The sequence below is a fragment of the Cricetulus griseus genome (assembly GCF_003668045.3).
Source record: "Cricetulus griseus strain 17A/GY chromosome 1 unlocalized genomic scaffold, alternate assembly CriGri-PICRH-1.0 chr1_1, whole genome shotgun sequence".
Lineage (NCBI taxonomy): Eukaryota > Metazoa > Chordata > Mammalia > Rodentia > Cricetidae > Cricetulus > Cricetulus griseus.
Window position 1 is genome coordinate 240,590,553 of NW_023276807.1, and position 27,700 is coordinate 240,618,252.

General features: G+C 39.7%; 1 protein-coding gene across 8 annotated transcripts in view; it reads right to left on the bottom strand.

Moving 5' to 3' along the window:
* The window catches only part of Diaph3 (diaphanous related formin 3), a 437,024-nt gene that overhangs the window by 396,520 nt on the left and 12,804 nt on the right, over positions 1–27,700 (bottom strand). For 7 of the 8 annotated variants that reach the window (XM_027394028.1, XM_027394027.1, XM_027394030.2 and 4 more), the window contains exon 2: positions 15,193–15,225. The exons of the other annotated variant lie outside the window; for it this stretch is intronic. In XM_027394028.1, the coding sequence (XP_027249829.1) occupies positions 15,193–15,225 (33 nt within the window). The remainder of the gene's footprint in view (positions 1–15,192; positions 15,226–27,700) is intronic. 8 annotated transcript variants of the gene reach the window in all.

The following is a 27,700-nucleotide window of genomic DNA, read 5'->3' on the forward strand; positions in this document are numbered from 1 at the left end:
TACATGTCAATCTCAGTTCCCTCTCCCTCCCCTGCTCCCTACTGACCCTCTGTAGCAACCCCTTTCTGCTCCCCATGGAAGGGGACAAACTAGATGTTAACTTCAATATCATCAAAACTACAAAAGGGCTTTGCCAGCCAGTAATATACATTTGATGAATTTTGTAATTAATAAAGTCTCCTTTGAAAATTTACTGCCACTCCTCCAAAATAAATTAATCAACTTAAAATATTTTGCTCATATTTTTAAGTTTCACATTTTATAAACTTGCCAAATAAAGAACATCCTTAATTATGTTCATAAAACTTTTTTAATGGCTTGAAAACAGACTCATTTAATCAAGCATTCTACAGCTAGCAGCTATGTCAGGGAACTGTCTGTGCAGACCCTTCAGAGGGAGGAATTAAAAGCTAAAAACAGTCAACACCAGCCTCCCAGTTGAGAGATGAACATGATGGGAAGAGATATCCACACTGTAGGATTTCAGACAGCAGTGGCCCAAACCTACATCTCAATAAGGAGTTCTAAAGACCTCAAAAAACAACTATTATGCTACATTGGCTCCTACTTTCTGACCAAAGAACCCACTGAGGACTTTATTTTATGCCATGATACCTGGAGAAATAAATTAGTAGAATGAAGCTCTTCCAAAAATACTTTTAAATGCCAAATATATGTTATGCTAACATATTATACAAATATATATATATATATAATTATAAGGAAAACTGAAGTAAAATGGAGCCATCAAAATACTTAACAAGCTTTAATATATTCTCATTACTAAACTAAATGAAAGACAATGGAAAGTCTAAATTTTAAAAATATTGAATATAAGCCAAATTTAAAAATATTTTAATAACAACAAGATGATTTGAAAATATCTGATTTTTGTTGGTACAGGTAATTAAGTACTACTGTGATACAGGGCTTTGTTTTCTTTAATTTTTTTGTTTGGTGCACTAACAGATGTTATTTTCCCCCATATTCACAATAGAGAAAAACAACAAATTTGACTTAAAGTTTAACAAAAATAAAGATTCAACCTGTCTAAATATATCACAAGTTCTTCCACAGATTACCTGGTGAAGCACAGGCCCCAGGTTAAGAATCCTGCCTGGTAGGTGGATGCAGCATGCTAACAAAAATGATGATCAAAAAGAAAAAAGTAACTCAAGTTCTGAGGCTGTTGGTGAAACAGTAGGAGGATGGAAGACCTACACCTGAGACCAACAAGGAGAAATGCAACAGGCTGCACACTCTGATGGGTTGTAGTGAAAAAGAACAGGGAGCTTTTGAAGGAAGAAGCCACTAGGAAAATAAAGCCATCAAAGACCATCTAGGTTCCAATTAGAGAAAGAAGGAAAGAAAACATTAGACAACTTCTGAGTCCCAAAGGGCAAAGTAGGAGGGTCTGGGAAGTCTGGAGGAGTTGAGAAGAATAAATGGAGCTGAGGAGAGACAGGAGCAAAGGGGTTCTTACTGGGTATAGAAATTGATTGTGACTTCTGTCTGATGTTGATTTGTGTAAGCTGAAAGCTGTAAGTTATCTTGACTAATAATATTCCCTGAACTATGATAACTAATACAAATCAAAACTGAATCACAAGGCAACGCATGCAGATTACACCTCATCAATGTATCTCTAGGCAACACTGCCGTCACCCTAGTACTGGATCCTTCCATTCCCTGGTGCAACTCCTGAGCAGTGCCCACATCTTTCCTGCCTCTCTAAGCCTGCCACTCCAAGAATTTCACTGCCATGATTTTTATCTTACTGAACACAAAGCAAGTCTTAACCCTCACTCCTCACAATGTTTCCCATCACTCAAAAGATTATGTTCAAATATCTTAGCATGGTTCTTATACAGTTTGACCCAAACCTTTCTTCCTTAACAAATAATCTCTTCGCCATTCTCCACATGTGACAAGTGATCTAGATGTAGTGAATAACCCCAGTCACCTACACATATACGCTCATGTCATCCCTTCCTTGTATCTAGAATTTATCACATCTTCTTTTGCCTGACTGATGTCAATCCAATCTTCAGCTCCCAGTTTGTGGGACAGTTCATTCGGTAATCTTCCCAAGAAATATCCAGGGCTTGCAATTTCATGGCACATATATTAATCTGAGCCTGTCTATTAGCATAAATAGTTCCTGAAAGAGACATTAAATCCTGGAGAAAGGGATTGTTATTTTATTCACAAAACAACCCTTAGAACTTACCGTGGTTTTAAACAGAATGAATGCTTTAGGAATGCTTGTAGAGTAAATTAGTAATTACTTTCTTATCTTCCAAGTATAGGACACAAACACTGATTCTTCCCTTAATAAAGTATTATTTTTAATAACAGCATAGCAGGGAGTATGCTGGGTGATTATGAGTTTTACATAATGAAGAAGAAATCCATACTAATCCCAACATTGGTGATTCATAGCAAAGTATTACTACAGAAAAAAAAAACTCAAAAAAGAAAACAGTATGAGGCAGTATGAATCAAGTGGATGTTGTAGTTGTCTTTTGAATGTCTCCCAAACACATGTGTCTTAAGGTTTCATTTGCCCACGGTGAACCAAAAGGTGTGACTGTCAAGAACAGGACCTAGCAGAAGTTAGGTCACTGTGAGTACTCCTGAACTCAGGAACCCTTCTTTTCTCTTTCTCCTAGATATCCTGAAGCAAAAATGTCCCCTCTGACATACACTGCTGTCATTGCACTGCTACAGGCCAAAGCAACAGGTCCAAGGCATCATGAAAACCTCTCAGCCTGTAAGACAGAAACGCACACTCTCTGAAGCTGATGATCTCTGGTGTCTTGGTAGAGTAGCACAAAACTAAAACAAGCAGTAAGGGAAATGTGCACAGGAAATACATGCAAAAGCACAAAAAAGTACATGAAATAAATTAGCTCCGTAAATAAATTTTGCATTTTACTTGAGCGGCATAACTCAATATTATTCATACACAAATATCACCTAAAGATATCAACAATTGCTTCCTAACTACCAAATTTACATGTTTACACTAGGAATCCATTTTGTTCATATCTAGAAAACAAACTTATAACTAGGTAAAAGTTCACAATTGCCAGTCAAGACTCCAACTTATCCTTCAAAGCTGAAAAGTCATCTTTTCTGCAGTTCTCAAGATCAACTTGACCCTGCTCCTTCCACTGAACCCTATTACAGTAGCAGCCATTATCACACCACACTGCAAATCCTGTAAGTGCCCATCCATCCCCCCACCATTCCCAGAGACAGTCTTACAAATTTTCACATTTCCCTAAGAGTATTAGACACTCAATAGATACTTAATGAAGAGGTAGACAAAAACGAATAAACAAGTGCGCACACTCGGTTACATCTTTGTTCCATCTGAAAGCTCTTATTCCCACATTTCTTCTGATTGGAGGGCACTCTCTAAATTATTCCATAAATATTTAAAAATCCTGAGATAGCACTTAAAAGCTACTGCTGAAAATCTAAGTACAGGAAGTCATAATTAACTCATATTAATGGGCTCTGAAAGACCCACCTGACTTTGTAAATACTTGAAATCTTATAGAACTTGTTTCAATATATTGCATTACACATACAGAGCTGCCTGGGCCCACACTGGCATTTCTACTATACCTAGCAGAATATTCCACATATAGCTTAGCAGAACCAATACGGGGAGGGGGGGAAACACTTTTATCAGTTGTTTTTAACTTACAAGAGAAACCATACAAAGTTAGTAAAAACATAAAATGAAATTTTAGTACAGAAAAATTTCTACCCTGGTAGGCCAGTAAAATAGTAAGTATTAAAGTTGAGCTCTTATATTTTCAAATTATGAAAAGCTAGGCACAAAACTTGAATAAACTGAATCAAGGGCTCTTCCTTCATACATGTGACGTCTACTTCTGCATTATCTCACAAGACCTAGCATATCTTGTGGTTGACCAAGCCCACCCATCACACAGAAAATAATCAGAATGTGCAAAAGAGGGCTGGCAACAGTTACTATAGTGAATGACCTGAACAGTCCACAGAGAATGGTCAGGAGCAAGAGACCCAGAGAGATGAGCTTCTCAAAGAACTGTTGGAAACCCACCCTAAAGCAAACTAAATCCACTGTGGTTCCAAGATTGCATTTCTGTGGGAGCTTTAAAGGGAATCAGGAACCTGGTGTCTATGGGAGCAAGCCACAGCTATCCCTAGAACTGTAAAAAGACTTCCTTACTGAAGTTGTTTTTCTGTATTTCTTACAGCCAAACAAACCTCACATCCTTTGCCTATTGGCATCTGTGGTAGTTTGAATGTCATTGGTCCCCATCTCATAGGAAGTGGCACTACTAAGAGGCTTTGTTGGAGTGGGTGTGGCCTTGTTGGAGGAAGTCAGTCACTGGCCTTTGAGGTTTCCTATGCTAAGGACACCTCTCAGAATGTCAGCTGACTTCTTGTTGCCCGGTAGATGTAAGACTCTCAGCTATTTGTCCAGCATTATATCTGTCTGCATGCCACCATGGACCCACCATGATGTTAATGGACTGAACACAAACTGTAATCAAGCCACACCAACTAAATGTTTTCCTTTAAAAGAGTTGCCATGGTCATGGTGTCTCTCTGCAGCAATAGAAACCCAAAGACAGCATCTTTCAAATAACATTATTCCTCTGGAATACACATTTTCAGTTTTCTCTGAAATGTTTGAGATAATTGGTTTCTCATCATAGCTTCTTAGATCTAGTAGGCAGTCTCAATTGTAAAAACTTTCTCCGGATTAAGGTTAATGGCTGTGATACAATTTTAGAACTGAAATGTCCCATACAGAGACGGCTTGAAAGACAAAATAATGAGGTCTACTTCTGGGGTTCACGCTTAGCACTCTCAGTTGGGGAAGGAAGACTACTCCAGCAGGAGTGTAATGTTCTTCACGAACATGTTCTCCGCAGGGAGCATGCCTGCCAGAATTTCCCTGGCTACCACTGTGATCGTGAACCGGTGACTTGAACTCTCTTGCCTCCCTGTCCCTATCGTTTAAAATGTTAATAATAATATGAAGACACTTAAGTGAAGATTAAATGCATTTACATAGCTAGTATTTGAGATCTTAAGTACCAGGTAACAATTATATAGTACTAAATGTATCTTTCAATCAGTAGCCATAATTCCGGAGTTATGAATTTTCTTTAGTTCTTTAAACTTTTTTCTTAAATGTACTTGGGGCACAGGAAAGCAAGACCGCCTATCAGCAGGATGGTGACATATATTCCGCTAAAGAGCTCTAAGCTCTTGCTGTCTTACTATATTCCCTCAGTAATATTTCTATTCCTTGAAAAGCCACATAATAGCTGTGACTAAGTCAAAAAAAAAAAAAAAAAAAAAAAAAAAAAAAGAGTAGGACCCTAGCACAAAAGACTTAAGATACATTAAAAAGGTAAGGAAGAAGTCTCATCCCCATCCCTAAAGCAGAGATGTCTTGTAGGGGCCTGCCCTCCTACCCTATGACCATTCCCTAGGGACTCTGCCAAATGTTTCTGTGGACCAAGCTTCCCTCTTCCACCACCCCCATATCTCTGTGTCAACTACCTGTGCCTAGCAGCTTCTTTACCTGAGAACCCCATGGACTCACTGACTGGGAATCTACTAAGAATTTTCACTCTCCCTCCTACAGTTGTTCCAGTCACATAGCAGACCTCTATCCCCATTCCCTGGAGACTCCAGAATCCATAACTTGAAAATGTGCAGAGAGTGAGAGACTTTGGAACACTCAGTTCTAAGTGGAATGTCTTCATCAAACCCCTCCCCTCAGGGCTCTGGAAATACTACAGAAGAGGAGGAAGAAAGATTAACAGGTAGTGAGGATGGAAGACACCAACATGTGGTGATGTATTATTTATGATATATTAAACCTTCCCTGAGAATTCAGAAAGCAAAGCCAGCCTCAGAACAGAGAGATCAGGTGATGGTGGCATACACCTTTAATCCCACAACTCAGGAGTGAGTCCAAGACCACCCTGGGTTACAGGAGAGTGACTCAGCACTCACAACTTTTATCCCAGGATTTGAGAGGTATAAAAGGTAGAGGCATTCAACCTGATAGTCAGTCTCTGACCACAGTGAGGAGAGCATAGCAGTCCAAGTGAATCTGAGGAGCAATGAAGTTGGGAGAAGTTTGAGAACCGCCCCTTTGGTCTGAGTTGAGTAGAGGTAAGAGCTAGAGGCTGGCTGCTTTGCCTTTCTGATCTTCAGCTTGAAGTTTGAACCCCCATATCAGTCTGTGGGTCTTTTATTTTTCGTGTTACACCAAGTAAACAACATCTTCAAGACACAACATGACCCAGAAGCAATCTTACAGACTGGGGCAGGGCAGCCAGTACAGGTTCAAGCCAGATGTGGTCCAAGAGCTAAGAAGGGAAGTGGAGCTGAGTTCTCATTTCTAACCCTGAAGCTATCTCCAATTGGCAACCACTCAAAAAAGAAAACACCAGGTCTCTCCCATGGAATCGCATTGGGTATACAAACCACACATAAGGACAGGCCCCATATCCAGCAGTAGATGGCCAACACAAAAGGAACACAATGGTATGTTTAAACATGCTTTGTCACATAATACTTTGTTTGGGCATTTCTTTTTTTTACCTTACTTGACTTTTACTTATCTATTATGGTTTCTGGTTTTGTGTTTTTATGGGTGGGTAGATAGGTAGGTGTGTGTCTGTATGGGTTTCTTGATCTTTTTCTTTGTTTTGTTTTTTCCTGGTTGCTTTGCTCTATTCTGGTTTGTTTTCTTATTAACTATTTTTTTTTTTCTAAAGAGAAAGAAGGCATGGAGTTGGATGCATGAGGAGGTGGGGAAGAGACAAGGAAGGAGACAAGGAGGTGAAACAGTGATGAGAATATAGTCTATGAAAAATTATTTCCAATTAAAAAAAGCTAAGGAACAATATATGGATAACAGTCACAAATAAGAAATCCCAAATGGAGTCTATCATCAGCAATTCAATATAGATAACTGATTTCTGTGCAAGACCATAGTTTCTAAAGGAGAAAGGGGAAGCAGTTAAAGAGTCCAAACAAATAAAAATCAGGACACTGGCAGAAGGGATTTACAGAGAGTCAAATAATCAAAAGGAAACACTGAAAAGGTAAAGGTCCCTTATAAGAGAATGTGAGAATAAAAACAAATGTAAGAAGTAAGTAAAGGGTTTAACGGAGGGCATTAGTTCCTAGAGTAAATGGGACACCCATATGAAGGTATGCAGTAGGCCAATGCATTAATATATCTCCACTGAAGGAAAGGTCATGGGTATCAATGGTAGTTGGAATCTTCAGAGATGATCATCTGAGAAAGACATCACATAGAGAGAAGAGCAGGGGCTGCAGGAAAGAAACTGGAGAAATAATAGTTGAAGACAGGAAGACAAAACACACACACACACACACACACAATAGAAATAAAAAGGGAAAGGTCAAGAGTCTGAAACTGACGAATCTCATCTGACCGAGGACAAGAAATCTCAGTTCTTCAAAAAGGGAAGCAACAATTACATCAGGTAAGGTTAATAAACCCAGTAAATTTGCAAAGAATAAAAATTAATGACTAATACTAGGAATTTTAGAAGGTCATTTCATAATGCTTACCAAGTCACAATTATGGTAATGTCACACAGTCAGCCTTCTAGAGTCAAATAGCTGTGGATTAAAACTTGGAAAAAAATACAAGTTTTGTTCTGAAAAGTTGTCTCGGGCCAGCAAGATGGCTCAGCAGGTAAAGGTGTGTCCCATCAAGTTGAAAACCTGAGTTCAACCCTTGGGACCCACATGGAGGAAGAGGGTATAAACTCCCACAATTTATGACCTCCACACCCCTGCCATGGTACTTATGTACAAAAGTGCTTACTGAAACACACTGACAAGGAAGAGAGAGAGAAGGAAAGTCTCTGTGTATGTACAGAGAATATGTACAGATGTATTCTTGTCATTGTCCTCCAACCAATACAGTATAATAGCTACTTATAAGGAATTTACACTGGAAAGAGCTAGGGGTCACAGCCAGGAGAGAAGACCCAGAACCAAAGTAAAAAGACAGAAATGAAAGAAGGAATAAATAAAACTCAAAATTGTTAGAAAAGTGAGGGAGAAAAACTAAGGATGAAGAAAACATGAACATTATGAACTCTCAGGATGTATTTACTATATAGACCCTGCAGCAAAAACAAAATTACACACAGACTATTCACAAAGACAGTGCACAATATGAGGCATAAAGCAAAACTCACTGAGGGCAGAAATCACACACACGATAGCCTGTCCAAGAAAATCACAAACTGGACAAAGATGTTAGAAAAATTCCAAACATTTGAGATTTAAACAATAATGAAATGTCAATTGGGAACTATACTATATTTCCAACTAAATGAAAATGAAGTGGTCTAGTTAGCTTTTCTGTTGCTATGATAAAACCAACACAAAGAAATTTGGGGGAGAAGGGTTTATCTGGCAAAAAATAACAGTCCAACACAGAGGGAAGTCAAGCCAGGAACCTGGAGGTAGGGACAGAAGTAGAGGCCATGGTTAGTAAGTGCCACTTACTAACTTGCTCAGTTTGCATTCTTATACAACTCAGGACCACCTGCCCAGGAGTAACAGCACTCACATGAGTGGACTGGGCCCTCCACATAGCAATCATTAGTCAAGAAAATGGCCCAACAGACCTGCCCACAGGACAATCTGATGGAAGCAATTGCTCAAGTGCACTTCCTTCTTCCCAGGTGTCTAGTATGTATCAACCCAACTAAAACTAACCAGGACCTGAAGATGTTCCATCAGTTGAGAGATGCTAAGACATTCCTCAGACAGAAGCTTAAAGCATAACATCCCTATACTAGCAACCAGCATTGTAATCTTCTTCTTTAAGAAAAAAGACAACAGATAAAACAAAAGGCAGAAAATTTCTCTCTCTCTCTCTCTCTCTCTCTCTCTCTCTCTCTCTCTCTCTCTCTCTCTCTCGATCACGCGCGTGCGCGCGCGCACACACACACACACAAACACACACACACACACACACACACACACACACAAATAATAAATATAGTCACTGGTAAGAAACACTGATTCTTTGAATAATAACTCCAACACACTTCAGACTAACAAATGAAAATAGCAGAGGACTCAAATCATCATCACCATCTCTGTGCAAGGACATCAATGGCTCCTACATGAAAAGGGTAAGAAGATACCATATGCAATGTCAAGTCTGTAAATTCAACATCATAAATGAAGGTTTAAAAAGAAATTTCTTAAAAGAAAAACTACCAAGACTCAAGGAAGTAAATTACTTGAATAGTAATTTACATCCTTCATTTAGTAATAGATACTGAAAAGAACAGTAAGAAATAAGCACACAAAAAGACAACATCAGTAATTAGGGGAAACTGTGTCAATTTAAGATTAAGCATAAACCTAGAATGTGATACTCCTTCCCCAAAAAAGGTAAAAATGTATGTATATTCCATATAAACAAATGTTCAATGTGACTTTATTAACAACATAACCCCAAACTGGGAAGAACCAAACCTGCTGTATGATTAACAAAATAATAAGCCAGACACAGTCAGACATTCTGTGAGATTCTGTTTATGTGAATTCTCAACCTAACTGTAATTCAGAGCTCCAATTAGTTTTTGTCAATGCCCATGAAATAGGAAAAACACTGGCCACAAATGAGCACAGAGGAAACCTTTTGGGTACAAAAAAATGATTCATATATGACTATACTATATGCATAATTATGAATACTTCCAAATTTCAGACTTTAACCTTAAAACAATATATATATATATATATATATATATATATATCATGCATCAAGCTGAAACAGGCAAGTTCCTTATCATACATACTTTTATAATTGCATGGCTTGCCAAGCACTTATACTTAGCTGTCCCTTGAAAAATATCTGTAAACAAAAATATCAAATCTTAAAAGCTTACACAAACTGGCACCACTAAATGGTGACAGAGTGTCGTTCTAACCTGGCTCTCCTCATGAAACTCCAGGCAACAAAGAACAGACTCTAATGGAAAGGCCCCATGACTTCCTCTAGCGTCTCTGCAGGCCAGTGTTTGTTTTCTAGCTCTAGCTGCTATTTGTGGGTCATCAAATCCACTTAATGGATTAGATCACTATTCTATTTTTTAAGTAATGGAGAAGAGTGAGGAAAAATGGAAAGAAATGGAGAGGGAAAGATCAGAGTTCATTATGCTTAGAAAGATCACATACTGGTTGTAAACACTTCAGTTTCTATTGAGAATCAGCTTGGAGGTTTATGTGGGCTGAGACACAAAAGCAAATGGGGACACCTTACCATGGGTCCTAGTCAAACAGACACAGGAAAACCACTGCTACAGTCCAAAAATGAATAATGGGAAACAATTGTTAAATGCATTTCTTTATGCAGTGACATAAAAGAAACAAGGAGTCCAGTGGGAATCCTGAAAATGGCTGTGAGAAACAAGTGAAAAACTATTCCTAAACTCTAAAACTACTCAGTGGAAAGGACATTTGGGGTGATAATTCAGCACGAAGCACATGCCCGTTCTCCTTACTTACCCGGACAAAGCCATTACCTCCTCTCCTCTCCCCCTCCCTCTTCCTTCTTACTTCTGAGAAAACATTACAAACCCAGATCTACAGAAGAAAGCAGTGGTGCAACTTTTCATTACTTCAGCACCCTGACCTGCTCTCTTAAGTGTGGCAAATGTTCAGATCTGTTTTAAAAGGACACTGCTCAAAGTCTACGGAAGGGGAAACCAACACTGGAATAATGCTTTATTCCTATAACAAGACTATTTCCTGCCAAGTTCAATTCTGATAACTCACAAAATAGCCCTGAAATGAGAAGCACCCTTGTCAGCCTTTAACCAAGCAACCTAGAGGGATGTTTCTTTATTTTCTTTGTGTTTAGAAGAGGGGGTAGCAGGTACACTAACCCATGCAGAGGCACATGGAGGCCAGCACCCAAGGATTTACCTATTTCCACCCACTTGGCCTACTTTTGTATCCCTAGCACTAAGGTTACACAGACATGCCCAGCCTCACCCAGCTTTTGGGGTGCTGAAGATCTAAAGCAAGATCCGCAGGCAGCAAGCACATTATCCCTCAAGCCACCTCTCAAAGGGACAGGTTTCTAACATTAATGCTGCTTCAGTGCCGATGTTTCTAAGATACTGTTGTTTAAATGTGTGGCCACACAAAAATGCTATTGCTCTGACTTTTCTCATGTTCTGCTCCAAAACAGCTATGCACATAAAAGCACACATGGAGCATATATACTCGGGAGAAGTCAAAGTGTAATTACAAATATCCTGCCAACATTGAATCAAAAAAGCACCAGCAGCAATGCTTCCCTGAGCTCTAACACGCCAGGCTCCCTTTAAAGAGCCCTCAAAATATCTAGGCACCCATTCCCTCATCACAGTTCAACCATCCTGGGATGCGCGTCCCCTGTACAGCCTAGCAGCAAATGTGCCACACTGCACACCAGGAGATGATTATAAAAGAGACAAAAAGGGACACAAAGGACAGAGCTGTGAGCAGCACTTCAATATGCTTCAGACTATATGGAACCCACCACAACCCTACGAGGAAGGAGAGAACAGATAACAAGCCCCTCTTTACAAATATGTGATCAAGGGAATGCCTGGTTTATCGATGCCATGGAGTGATAAAGGAGGGGAAGTCTGACTGTCAACAAGGCTGCCATGACTCCAAGTACACTGCTCTTTCCCTGTGTCCATCACCAATTCGGAAGAATCTATTCTTCTCCTGTTCAAGACAATCATGCTCCTTCTTTACCTCAAAGACAATGAATGCAGCCAGCTGCCAAAACCAGACCACCAGGTGATCCTTCTCTGGACTTATGTCCCAGCCTGCTCGGGAGACACAATAAAGCACAAGATCAGAAAAGGAGAGTGCCCAGGAGAACCTGCAGTCAGGATGGCCAGATGAAGAGAGCAGCTAGACAGTCACATGCACAGCCAAAGCCAAAGAAGGATTAGGCAATGGTGACCATGCAGGCCGATGGTCGGAAGAACTGCGGCAGGCCTTCAACAGCAGATTTTAACACTTGCTACAGAGCTAGACCATGGTAGCTTATGCCTGTAATACTATCAGCACCCAGGAGGTCAAAGCAGGTCAACTGCTAAGAGTTTAGGATCAGTAAGTTCCAGGCCAGCCTAAGCTACCAAGGGAGACCCTATCTAAAAGGACAAACAATTACTCTGTAAAAGACAACATGTCAGTACTACAATGGTGGGGGATGTCCAACTACACTACAAAAGTATGACACGTATCACCTATCGTCTCACTGTCTCTACTTTCCAAAGGTTTGAACTGATGAGAACAGGAAATATTAGAGTGGTGAACATACACTTAGCTACCAAATACTTTGATTTTGCCAAAGCCAGGCATACGGATAGAAGTAGAAGCCAAGAATGGAACAGGAAGGAGAAAACTAAGGAAGTTTTCACCGGGGAGGGAGGAATCCACCCATTCACGCAGCGGACACCATGGATATTTTCTAGAATGGCCTATTAAACTCACTCTGTGACTATTTCTAAAACTGAAATAAAAACTCTGGCTTCAGAGTGTGCAAGGTTGGCCATGGAATGAAAGGAGAGCATCTGAAAAAAGTGCACTGTCTATTAAGTATTAATAAATCTAAAAAAATATAAAGAATATGATTTAAAGTGAAAGGAAAGTTGTGTCAAATACACGTAAAGCCTACAGTTGGCCACATCTGAAGACACTATAAACTCAGCCCAACACAAAATCATAAACTTCCTTACAACATTAGGTTGTGTGTGCATGCATGCATGTGTGCATGTGATGTACTTGTTCGTGTGAGGGATGTGCTTGTAATGTGTGTCTGGACAAGAACAAGTACCTGCATGTGTGCATGTGTGCTTTGTGTGTGCATTCAAACGTACATTTGCACAGGTAAAGGCCAGACAGAGATCAACTCCAGGTGTCTGCCTCTATACTCTCCACCTTCATTTTTGGAAAGAGTCAGTTACTAAAACTGAGCCCATCAATTATGCAAGGCTGACTGGCCAATAAGTTTCCAGGGTAACTGCCTGTCTCTGCTTAGGCTCCACTCAAAGCTTTTTACATAGATGCTGGGACCCAACTCAGTCCTCGTGTTTACACAGCAGACGATTTACATCTGAGCCATCTTTGTAACCCACATTATAAAACTTTTGTTCTAATATGTTTGTAACTTGAACATGTTTGATTCATAAAGCATTATGAATGAACCTTGAAAATATTATCCCAAATGATGAAAGTCCTTCATTTTTAGTTAAAAATTATCAAAGACTATTCCAATTATTTGAAATATCAAAAATAGACAATCATGGAGTAGACTTGAGGTTACCCTGAGCTGGGTGAGCTGAAGCGAAATAGGGAGTAAGTATTAACAGGCACAAAGCTTTCTTTTGAAGATACTGGAAATATCCTAAAATAGACTAGAGTGATGAGCAATTTTTATGAATATGCTAGAAACCACTTAATTATAAACTTTTAGTGAGTGAAATCAATGCTATGTAAATTGTATCTCAATAAAAACTATTAAGCACAGTACACTCTCATAAAATCAAATATAAAACATAAAATTAACATTTTGTACTGACTTTAAGAAGCCATTCATTATGGAGGCTGCGTAGGCACCTTGATGGTTAGCATGCCTATCCAGTAAGCATTAGAACCCGGGTTCGATTCTCACCAAAACAAAAAGAGGGGCATGTGGAGGGGAAGAAGACATACATGCAAAAGCCAAAGTGCTAAAACCCAAAGTACACTTATAGCCTGGCCATTCTCCTTGGACAAGCAACTAAGCACCTGTCTCAGCCTCAGTGTCCTCAACTGTAAAATAAAAACATCTACACAGCAGGGAGAGAATAAAATGTATAGCCTGGTCAGTGCTCCATATTACCGTCATTTTCTAAACACTAGGCTAGCCACATTCCATCTGATGTTACAGTCAATGATGGCCTGCACAGATGGCGTATCACTGCACGGCCTAGGTGTGTAGGAGACCATACAATCAGAGTTTATCCAAGTTCACGCTTCCATATTTACAAGAGGGTGAAATTATCTCTGTGTCTGTGCGCATGTGTGCACACGTTGTGGAGGTCAAAGGACAACTGCAGGTGTCATTGCTCCCCATGTTACTTCAGGTAGAGACTAAACCTGAAGCCCACAATTAGACCAGGCTAGTCCTGGTTTTAGGGATATCTGCCTGGTGTTAGATGGCACATGACTATGTTACTGAGAAAAATACACGCAAATACTTTTCTTTTTGATAATAAAAAAAATGCTTTTCTTAGATACTACTCAGGAGAATAAGTCAATACCCTACTTCAATTTTTTAAATCATTCACATCAATATTTTCACACATGCAGGTGCCAAAGCGAGCACTCTGGATACTTAAGGTGACCATCTCGACTGCTTCCTGTTCCTAAGCACTCTGCAGTGTGCTTGGTATCAGACACGCTGAAAACCAATGTGGCCAAGGACAAACTGAGGTTTTTCCCTCAGATGTGCTCACAGATTCTTGATATTTTTGATATTTGCTGCTGGGACTGCTGTCATCCCTTTATCATTAACCACCAGGTAACTTGTGTTTATGTGACTCAAAAGTGTGTTCCTCAACAACTATTTGACTACACAACTAAGGCACTGGTTACTTTGAAGAAGCCTATTACTAACATGAATGTAAAGTAAATACGCCTCGTTCTCACTTTTAACCAGAATATCTCAACTGCATGCAAGGCATTTCAACCTGGCTTACTTTAATGAGCAACTACATTTTCCTGACAAGCCTCCTTGACTTACCTGCTTTTTCTACCTCTTTTTGAAGTATGCAATTCATCGTCAAAGAATGAGAGCTGATTTGAATGATTCAAAGTTGACTACAATTTGTAATTGAACAAAATTTTTACATTAACATATTGACTATTCCTTTTCATAGCATACAAGCAACAATTTAATATATTTTTCCAGTTCTAGCTCTTATTTTAGCACTATAAACACATTCTTAGCACTTGCTGGTTTCAACATTTTCAAAGATGTTAGTATTGCATGTCAAGGACATGGTTAGTTTAAATACATAACAAAGAAAACGTTGAGCATAGTCTTACCATATCATCTGTTAGTGTCCTAATATTTAAATGCTGCAAATGTGGAAAAAAAATCAGTCAGTAATTTATAATAGCTTTTTCTTTAGTTAATGAGTATATTCTACAATGCTAACTAAAATGCAATTAAATTACTGGCAGTGCAATAGAAGTGTATTATATATTGTCTTACTCTATTTCTCAAGAAGATGGAAAAAAGTTATCCTATATGCAATAGTTTTAAATATTTACTAAAATTCCTTGGTTTTACGAACCTCACAAACTTTTCAGAAACCTAACTGGGGTACAATAATTACATTCTTCCAATTCATAATTATTACCATTCAATATCCAGACATACAGCATAATGATACAAAGTTTTAAATATAACGTTTGTAAGTTTTTCGCATTATGAAACACTGAAACTTTAAATTCACCATTAGTATGCAGAATAATAGATAATGAAGCACTTTGCTGGCTTAATGAACTTAAATAATTCTAGTAACGTTGAAGAATGCACTGGAATGATTATCTGCATCTTTAACATCACTTTGATTTATCACCAGTGGTGATGGTAGACACTTTTCAATTTCATTGCTAGCTTGTTTGAGACCTCTTTTGCTGATTTCCTTACTAGACAAACAAGGCCACTTTAGAAAATGAATAAATTAGTTTCCCACAAAGCATAGTTCAAAAGAAACAAGTATTTAGGAAGAAAAATATCTGTATTAGTAATCAAGGGCAGGGTAGCAATTTGTATTCTGGTGAGTTGTATTCAATTTCCAATTCTCCTTCCTTATTCATTGGAGCATTAGTGCTTTCAAAGACAGAAAGGGTCAAACATTTCTAAACAAGAAACCAGATCTATTCATTTATGCTATAAAAGAACATGTGCTAACAACTGTCATCTAACACATACGTGGTACATAGTTAAAATCAACATTTATCGAACATAATAAAATTTGCACTCATTTTGACCTATGAAAACAGCTTCATGATCATTACTTTACCATAGTGATGATCTCAACTAAAAAATCTGTCAGTGTAACCAGGCAATGGTGGCACAGGTCTTTAATCCCAGCACTTATTAGGCAGAGGCAGATGGATCTATGTGAGTTTGAGGCCAGCCTGGTCTACAGAGCAAGTGCCAGGATAGGCTCCAAAGCTACACAAAGAAACCCTGTCTCAAAAAAAACAAACAAAAAAAAAAAAACAGTACATAACAAATTTGAGGCCATCCTGGGCTATAGGAGACATGAGTTTAGAGTTTTGTATTTTAAAAAAATTAAAGTGGAAGACATAAAATAAGAACTGAAAGTTATGTGATTAAAAAAATATCAAGATGCAAACATCTGAGAAAAATATGTATATATGTCTTCAAAGTCCAAGAACTGGACAGCCTTTTAAATTAGAATTAGATGTTGAAATGTACCAGTGCAAAAGTATAAGTCCAAAACGTGGGAAACAGAAGCAAAAGGACCATAAGATCAAAGCCAGACTGGGCTACACTGCCAAAAGAAGCCTAAATAAATAAATGAGTTGTACTCACAACTTTCATTTAAAGGGGCAGTCACTCATGTACAAATAAGGTATCTTTTTCCAGTTCTGGGTTTGTTTTGTTTTCTTAAAGTACCTCACTGTACTGGTTTCCAATGTGATTTAAATACTTCTTCCTAGATGACATAAGTATGTATAAACCCAGATACAGTAAGAGCCTTAGGAAAGAAAGCAAGCAGCTAAGATCGGGTTTATTATTCCTACTCTTTAGAAAAACACCTCCCTATGGATTGTCACTACCAGCAGGACAAGTCAGGAAGGTTCCAAATTATGGCAAAGGCAGGAACCAATGACAAACCTGGAAATACTGACCAGGGGACAGCAGGAAAACTGACCTTGGACATCTGTATCAAAACAATAAAGTCGAGGGGGGATCTACAGAGCAGGTTCCAAGACACCCAGGGCCACACAAAGAAACATTGTCTTGAAGGAAGAGAATTAAAAAACCTTCATTTCAAAATGTGACTTTCTCAAACATAACTATTTGCCTACATACTTGTGAGCATCGAAATTCTCAGTAGTTCTAAGTACTGGTAATTTTCCCTAAAACCTGTAGTGTCCAAAAACAGTCTTTTAAAACCTAAGAAAAACAGCTAAGTACCACTTAGCAAGTACAAAAGCTCTAACATGTGACAACTCTCTATGAGATGTTTGAATTGTATACACACACAATGTGTGTGTGTCTGTGTGTCTGTGTGTGTGTGTGTGTGTCTGTGTGTCTGTGTGTCTGTGTGTGTGTGTGTGTGTGTGTGTGTGTGTGTGGTTTATAAGTAGGACATGTGTACGTGGACACATGTGTGGCACAACAGGGATTTGGTGGTCACAGGACAGCCTCAGGTGTGGGTCCTCCCTTCTACCTTGAGACAGGGTCTCTTTTTCACCATTGTGTACACCAAGCTAGCCTACCCATGAGGTTCAGGAAAGTCTCCTGTCTCTGCCCCAACTCCACTGCCACACATCAAGGTAAAAACACTAGGAATTACAGACTCACAGTATCTCATGGTGAGATTAACTAGTTTATATGTGTTCTCTGGATCCAAAGCCCTGTTTTCAACCTTGCACAAGCAGCATTTTAACCACTGAAACATCTCCCCAGTCTTCAATTTAATATCAATCCAATGTTTACCATTATGAAACTTACACTGTCTAGAGGCCTGTGGATCTGGCACATACACTTATAAAATGAAGACTATCTACTGACTTGAAATTGCTGAGAGCAAAAGAGAATGACTAGCACAGAATTCTCTGAGAACTCTGTGGGGTTCTGACCTTACTTTTGTATACATAAAATGAAAGGGGAATGTCCTTAATTATTAAAAGGGGGAGGGGGGAGTATATAACAAAGGTATTTCCCTTATACTGACACTGGAGGTGCTGGCTAACCAAGACACCTTTAACATAGTGGCCTTTAACATCTTCCAGGAGAAAGGAAGAACCGCATGTGTCCATCAGGTCATGAGCAGCATTGGCTAGATCCATTCTAAGAAGAAAAAATTAAGGATTATTAAAAGGAAGCAACTAGGAGCACTGCTAAAAAATAAAAAACTAACCACCCTATAGTAAATGTTAGGGTTATGTTTACCCACCAAAAATAAATAAATAAAAAGTTTAGAGGATTTTTTTTTACACATTTGTGACTTTGGGGGCCTTCAGATACATGACTTGAATGTTCTTAATGCTTTATGGCAGTGGACCAGAATAACACTACTGATACTAAAATGCACATAGCCCTGTACATACAACCACTGGTAATTGGCTAAGCAGTAACTGACGGCCATTAAGACTCTTTTCCTAAGCCAAAACCTCACCCTATTTGCTGTGGTCCTATGTTCAACTTGGTAAAAAGTAAGGGGCAGGACTTACAAATAGGTAACAATGCTTTCTACTAATGACAGTTCCCAGGACAAATGGTCAAGAGGGTCACTGTGGAATTAAAGAGGAAAAAAAGGAGCTTTTATAGGATTTTCTTCAAAAGAACATAGGATCCAAGAGAGAGGGGAAAAAGTAGAAACAGAGAACATAGGTCTCTATTCTCCCATTTAAGCAATGCATCAAAACTTTTATTGAAGATAGTGCATGCTGTCAAAAGATAAACTTAGAACTTTTAGAGCATTCCACACAGTGCTGTGAATATCAAGAGGAAGGAAGACACAGTTCCTCCCCTATCAACATTTACAAGAAAATGACAAAGACAGGTAAGTTATGTAACACACAAGGCACCACCATGCATCCCCCAGAGGCAAGACCTTAGGACATGCAACCACCAGAGCCAATAATCTGCCCCTTGCCGTCATTAAGAGCATGACAGTCATCAAGTATCAAACTAGCAGGACTAGATCAATTTGCTGTTTTTATAACAACATATGGTAATATTTACATTTGTACAATACAATTTAATCCATTAGCTTTCAGGACATAGCTGTAAAAATGCCTCCAAAGAAGCTGCACTTCAGTTCACTTTTCGCCAACTAGACTTCCAGATCAGTTGGTTTACAGCTTGTCTGTGTGCACAGGCATCACTATGCCATTGAGAAAGCAGATCACAAAGCCAGTCTCCCAAGGTCCTATAGGCAGTTAGGTCTAGGAGGCAATTAGGAACTCATGTGCCCAGTATGGACTCTGGTAATGGGGAAGCTCACCCACACCAGTAAAAGACATTCTGCTCCAGCACTGACCATCCAATGTTCCCTGAGTCTGCCTCTTTGAATTTTTCATAAGACTTGTTTTAACAAGTCACATGAAAGATATGGAAAGGAAGAACAAAAGAATTTCAAAGAAGTGAGAAACAAGGAACCAGAATAGTGAGGACAGGCTCTGACATCAATACAGGACAGGTGCCAGTCATTCCCCAAGAGAATTCAACAATGTCTGGCATGTAAGATGAAGTGCCAACTCTCACTCTTTAAAATGCTCACCCAATTGCTAAGGTATATTTAATCTCAGAATACCTTTACTAAAAGTTGGAGAGATGGTCCAACAGCTAAGCGTGTGCACTGCTCTCCCAGAATCCTATCAGGCTGCTCACAATCACCTCTAAACTCCAGTCTGGGGAATCTGACACCCTCTCTTGGACTCTGTGGGCACCTGCACTCACATGTTGCACAGATACACACACACACATATATACATATAATTCAAAGGGGGAAGTAAATCTTAAAAATAAGAATACATTTAATGCCTAAATATTGAAGACTACACCAAATCATGAGATTGGCATGGAGACACACGCCTATAATCCTAGCCCTTCAGAGACAGCTTAGGTTAAAGAGCAAAAAGAAAACAGACATAACATTATTTTGTAGGCATCTGGTCTGTAGACCTGAAACACAGGCCACACCCCCTTTGGGTGTGGCTTCAGGCAAACAAGCAGAAAGAGAGGAGCTCAAGGTGTGGCTTTCCTTTGTGCTCTCTTTCTGTTGAGTCAGCGGATCTGGTAGAGAGAGCAGGGAAACGCTCAGTGGTTCTTGGTATTTTCTGTGTAATTGTCCCCAATAAACACCCATTTATCATTTATCTGGGGTCTAGTGATATCATTACATCCTCACCTTCACTAGTTGGCTCACAAAATGTGAAACAGGCAGCCTACTAACCAGCAAAGTAATGCCTGAAGGGGGAACTCCAAGGATCAGTCTTCTAACCCTAATCTGTGATTGGAGAGGACATGTTAGTGTGGTTCACATTTAATTTGGAGTCCAGACACCTAATAACATTTCTAATCTACATGCCTGTGTTTATCTTAATGTCAACACCAATTACATAGAGTATGAAAATAGAATAGGACTTCTAACCATGTCATCAAACACACCTACAGGGTCAACTCCTAGACAATCACAAAACCACAACACAGATGTGAAGATATTCTGCAAAGTCTCTGGATTTAACATCTCAAAAAGGCCCAAAATAACACTGACACTTCCCTACCCCTTAGGACAAGAGTAAGGCTGGCTCTTTGATAACATGAAGAAACACTTTCAAGTTGACTAGTGCTTTGTGTGGCTGCAGAGCATGTTTTCAGTCTGCATGGCAAAAGTCAGAGAGGAGATGTTAGGAATTTCTCTGCAGTCTCTTTTAATCATTCATTCACACTGTAATCCGGACTGGCTCAGAAAGACAATCACCCCATCCACTAAGCAGGCTTCTCTTCTGTCACATAGAGAACCAATGTCTCCCTTTCCATATCTGTATTCTGTGGAAAGAGGAAAGATCAGCTTTCAGAAGGCATCATCCAGGAGGCTCCAGAAGAGGTTAGAAAAGGTGCCTCTTTCTGAGGCTGCAGAAGAGGTTTCAATATGAGCCAAGGCTGCCACATCCCTGGCTAGAAAGGCCCACACCTGCAGAAAAACCAGCCAAAAAGGAACAACTTTTGTTTAGACTTTGTTCCCAATGTTATGTATCACTGTGTCTGGGCATCTAACAAGTTTTTTGGGGTTTTTTTGTTTGTTTGTTTTTTGGTTTTGTTTTGTTTTTTTAATTTCTAGTATGACTCCATTCTTCTTCCTTCAAGGAACTCATTCAAAGTTCAGATAAAACTAAACCAAAATTGCAAATAGCTAATGCTAGTAACACAGAATTATTAAGATCTATTTTAAGAGTTTTTTCTTCAGCTACTCTTGTTCTTTAAATCTATCCTATCAGATCAAAAGCAGTTCCACAGTGCATTCAGGGAAAGGCTATTCAGGTCTCTGGACCACTCTACAAATGAGTTCAGTTCTATGTTGGGAGGTCCCAAGAGCACTTCGAGCTGGGAAAAGATGAAAAGCAAAGCTGTGCTCTAAGGGAAAATCAGCTGGTTCCAGAGCATCCAAAATACCTAGAAGCTTATCCCAGCCATGCAGTTCCTGTGTTAATGCTGCAGCCTCCTAGGCTCTGGTCTATAGGGAGGTCGAATATGACGAGGGGGCAATTCTTAAGGGGCCGTGAACACGTGGAGGCCCCTTCTTTTTCTGGCCTTGCTAGCTTGCTGCCTCGCTGCCTCTGGGCAGGCTCTGGCTTGCAACTGGCTGATGTTTATCTGAATAAAGAAATCTTAGCATTATGGACTACGGCTCGTCTTCGAGCACGCTACACCTTAAGCACGTTATACTGGTCCAAATCAAGAATTTAGAGTGAATATTCCTGAGGCCAAAACAGCACCATGTATTGTTTCCCATACACCTGAGAAGGATCTTGATTATGTTCCAGCATCACCTGAAGGATATCTGATTAGACTGACTGAGTGACCAGCTGAGTAAAACATACCCCATGCATTTTCTCTATAACCTGCGAATTCCACTGATAGCTATACCGAGAAGCACCACATGGGATCAAAGGTTTAGACACAAGTATGCATCACTGCAACAGAACTTTACATAGCTAAAATTGCAATCCACATACTATTTCCCAAAGCAAGAGAAAGAATGAATCATAGTGCCAGTACACAAAAGCCAAACAGTCGAGAAGCAAGGGAAAGAACTTCCTCATAAACTAGCTGAAATCATAAGATGACAGAGACTAGCATCCATGGAGACCATTTTGTAGGAAAGCTGACTCAGGGGCAGTTTATGTAGATATCAGGTGGGTGAGTACCTTCTCACCTGTGGTTAAACGAAACACATCTTAATCACCTATTTACAAGGTCTCAAGAACCAAGATTATTTTCCTCAGCCTAATCTTGACATCGATTAAGTTACATTACATGACGGATATGCTGAGGTGGGTGGGGGTAGCTGCCCTACTGTAATCTTGTTGATTGATTAAGCATAGTTCATGTAATTAAGGAGAAGACAAGAGTCAGATGAGGTTAAATAGGAGTTGTGGGCCACTAGATATGATTTTAATGTTCTGCTTCAACAGCATTCCTATATGGCTACAGCACAGTAAATGCTTGCAATATGGTACATGGGGGGGGTACATTTAAAACTATGTGCAGCTTTATTGATGCTCATTTTATATATCTAGGATGTGGGATTTGAAGAATGGCTTTCATAATCTTACACATTAGTCCAGTTACATGCAGTACACATTTTTCCAATAAGAAAAGCTCTAACTTACTATAGATAATACTTTTCACACTGAATCAAAAATATAGAGTACTTCTATATAAATAAAAATAAATAAATAAATAAATAAAATAGAAATAAATATGTGAATTCATTAGTAAAAGAATAAATGGAGATCTAAAATATGTCTAATAAATGATAAAAACACAGATTTTTTAATAGGCTGAGGTTTTTAATGCATATTTCCCAGTGTGTCAGAATATATTAGGCACATTATTCATTTGTTTTTTAATTCACATATATAAATTAACCAATCTCAAAAAGCTCCTTGGTTCTGTGAATTATTGATGTTGTCACCTGCTAGAGACTTAATTCCAAGAAAAATATACGAATCACTACATCACAAGCACAAATCCTTTTGACACAAATTCAATTTCTGTGGCAACAATAATATATTAACTTAGCTTATTTTTCTATTTTATGACACTTATTAATGGTGTATATAAAAGAAATCTATCATTTTTCCTTATTGTAAATGTAAATGACATCATGCCATCTTGGGAAAGTTAAGGTAAACATCAACATGTTCACTCTACCTGTTAATGCAATAATGTAAGTGAGAACATGATTCCAAAATACAAAAAGTAGATGAGATTCTTAGAGGCTTCTACCATACAATATACACAGGCTGCCAACATGTACATGATATTACATTAAACATGAGGAGAATCTAGTCCCTCCCCAGGACCTTATAACCAAAATGGTACAAATAAAAAAATTAAACAAAATGCAGAACAAAGGGGTAAGTCCTCAATCAGTGTCCAATGGAAAAAAAAAAAAAAAAAAAAAAAAAAAACGAGTTCCTACCTGCTAATTATATATTCTTAAATATGTACTAATTAACATGCAAACATAGCAATCACGTAAGACTAAAGTCAAATGTATTGCCATGAATAAGTTAAAGCTTGCAATATAGAACACATTCTTCTAAAAGAATGAAATTCCTAGAATATTTGTCCATGTAAATGTTTGTTAATACTACTATATTCTGACAAGGTACTCGGCAATAAATAAAGTGTTTTTGTTTTGTTGTTGTTTACCCTAGGAGAACTTATTTCCTACTAGAGAAACAGATTAAAAAAAAAATACAAGTAAAATTACAGAAGATGTTGGAAGGTGGTGAGTACTCTGTGAAATGACGAGTAGTGTTGTGCCCTCAAAGGGAACCTTGAATTTAGTAAGATGGGATTGAATATTGCAATTTTAGATATGAAGAGCAGGGGCCAGAGAGACAGCTTAATAGTTAGGAGTGCTGGCTGCTCTTCCAGAAGACAGGGGTTCAATTCCCAGCACCCACATGGCAGCTTTCACCCACCTGTAACTCCAATTCCAGGATATCTGACACCATTGTCTCCTGAGAATACCTGTACACCCATGTGCAGAGCCATACAGACACACACATTAATTTTTAAAACTAAATATGGGAACAGGGACTAAGTGTAGATCTGGTTGAAAAATGACACATAAAGAACATAAAGAAAAGGTAGGTTAAAAAGTTAGATACGTGCATATAGAAACAAGTTTTTCAGGTGCAAAAAATAGAAAGAGTCATTAAAAAGAAATGTGGCAAGCTGGAGAGATGGCTCAGAGGTTAAGAGCACTGGCTGCTCTTCCAGAGGTCCAGAGTTCAATTCCCAGCAACCACATGGTAGCTCACAACCATCTATAAGAGATCTGGTGCCCTCCACTGGTGTGCAGAGAGAGAGAGAGAGACAGAGAGAGAGAGAGAGGAGGAGGAGGGAGGGGAGGGAGAGAGGGGGAAGGGAGGGAGGCAGCTGGAAGCTGGGTGGTAGTGGTTCATGCCTTTAACTCTAACCTTTAATTCCAGGAAGCAAAGGCATGCCAGTCTGGTCTATATAGAGTAAGTTCCAGGACAGCCAGGGCAACACAGAGAAACCTTGTCTCAAAAACCAAAAGTAAGTAAGTAAATAAGTAAATGGAGGGGGCTAGAGAAATGACCCTGCTGTTAAAGGTTAGGCTTATAACCAAAAATAAAAGAAATACGGCAGGAATCAGGTAGCAAGCAAGCCAGTATACAGACTAAAGTGCACAGTGAAGGCAGCAGAAGCTCAGTCCTGGACCAACTTAAGGACAAGAACTTATATTCTTCTAGCTAGTCACAAATACTATGCATGTTCAAAAAAAAAAAAAAACACTTTACATAATCAACTTAAATAATACATAATAGTGAAATAAAATCAGTCTATTATATAAGTTACATGGTGAGAGGCTGTTACTTCAGGGCCTTTGAAGCAGATTGTTTGGCCAGAGACATTTACTGCTTGTTTGGTTATGCTTCCAGAGTCATTTACAAAAGACATTAGAAATACTCCCCAAACACTAAAAGCCAATAAAAGCAATTTTGGGACAAACTGAGCTAATTCTGTAAACAAAACTGTTTTTTTAATGTAGGATTAGTCCAAAGGGCATAAGGAACAGTCAAGCTTGTTTAAAGAAAAGAGGGTAAGGGGAAAATACTTAACAACTATTTAAACATAATTCCTAAGAACCCGTGGGACCATGAGCAATATTTCTAAGTTTGCCCTCTCTCTCTCTCTCTCTCTCTCTCTCTCTCTCTCTCTCTCTCTCTCTGTCTGTCTGTCTGTCTGTCTGTCTCCCTCTCACATTTTCACACAGGTAGCCCTGGCCATAAGGCCTCCTGAAAGCCCAGGACCAGCTGGTATTCATCCCTGTTCCAGGTTTAGCACATTTCTTCTGCACCAATCCCCAAATTACTGAAGTATCAACAGTTCACCCTCTCCTCAATAATTCTATACATAATCTTGTAACTATTCTGGAAGAAAGGAAGATACTCTAGAACGCATTTATGCTCCCTCTGGCTATCAGACTCTTGAAATAATGGATCACCCCAAGAAGTTGGAAGTTCCCCAGGAATCTCATGCTGAGGGAAGGAAAAGGCTGACACCAAGGGGAAGTCTGAGATTTCATACAGTTCTGATAGTCAGATCACCATACTGGAGAGACTGGAACCAAGGCAATGATGGGCAGAACCACACTTTGACAATGACAGCTCATGTGTGTCTATCTTTTGCCTAATTTAAACCTAAGCCTCATATCTGGACAACAGTGGACTTGGAGAGAGGCAGTCATGGAACCTCTTGTCTCCTCTTCCTTCCCAATGTGGCCACATGAAATCAATCTTTTTCTTCTTGGAGTATAAACTGTGTCTTCAATTGGTCTATTGAGGATAAGTAACCAGGACCTAACTAACTAGAGTTGCCAGAACCCAGGCTCTAATCCTAACAACGCTGGTAAAATGATCTACCACTGCACTGAGATAATGCCAGGTCCATCCCTCTGTTCCAGGCTGCTTCTGTTACCCTACTCACACCTCAAGCACCTCTGCTTCAGGAGGGCTGCCTCTCATCAAACTGCCCCTACACAAATAACAACCTTCCATGAACTGTGACAGAGTACTTACTGCACAAAAGCCAAAGCCAAACTCTCCTGGACTGGCATCCTGCTCTGATACCTGCCAGGTTTCTGACGAGGACACCTAACTGCCTGAACCTCCATTCTTACCTGGACCTAGGGAGGCACTGCCCAACAGGCACTGCAGAAGACTTAACCGGGACAGCCAAGCAGAGTACACAGCACTTCAATTCATTTTCTCCCCCGCTTCCCTAAGATTCTCACACATATCACCTAACTCCACAAATGTCCTCAAAGCAAACTCTTACCACTGTCTTACACTTCTGGGGCCCTGGAACCATTCCTCTAATCTGTTTTCATCCAGTCCTTATTGCTAAATGCATGGCAGCTTGTGGCCATCTAGGGCAGCAGTTCAACATGTGTGTCATGACCCCTTTGGGGGTTAAATGATCCTTTCACAGGAATCACCTATGACCATTGGGAAACACAGATATTTACATTACAATTCATAACAGTAGCAAAATTACAATTATGAGGCAGTAATGAAAATAATTTTATGGTTGCAGATCACCACAGTATGAGGAACTGTATTGCAGGGCTGAAGCATTAGGAAGGCAAGAACCACTGTTCTAGGGCATGGTTTTTGTTATGGCCATTTTATTTATAGCCTGCTTTGGCTGGCTGGCAGTGTTTACCCTCTTCTCAGCTGCTGCACCACACACACACACACACACACACACACACACACACACACACACTCACACACACACCACACACACCACACACACCACACACACACACACACACACACACACACACACCACACACACACACACACACACACACACACACACACTCACACACACCACACACACACACACACACACTCACACACACACACACACTCACACACACTCACACACACTCACACACACACACACACACACACACACACTCACACACACTCACACACACTCACACACACACACACACACACACACTCACACACACACACACACACACTCACACACACTCACACACACTCACACACACTCACACACACACTCACACACACTCACACACACACACACACACACACACACACACTCACACACACACACACACACACACACACACACACACACACACACACACACACACACACACACACACACACACACACACACACACACACACACACACACACACACACACACACACACACACACACACACACCACACACACACACACACACACACACACACACACACACACACACACACACACACACACACACACACACACACACACACACACACACACACACACACACACACACACACACACCACACACACACACACACACACACACACACACACACACACACACACACACACACACACACACACACACACACACCACACACACACACACACACACACACACCACACACACACACACACACACACACACCACACACACACACACACACACACACACACACACACACACACACACACACACCACACACACACACACACA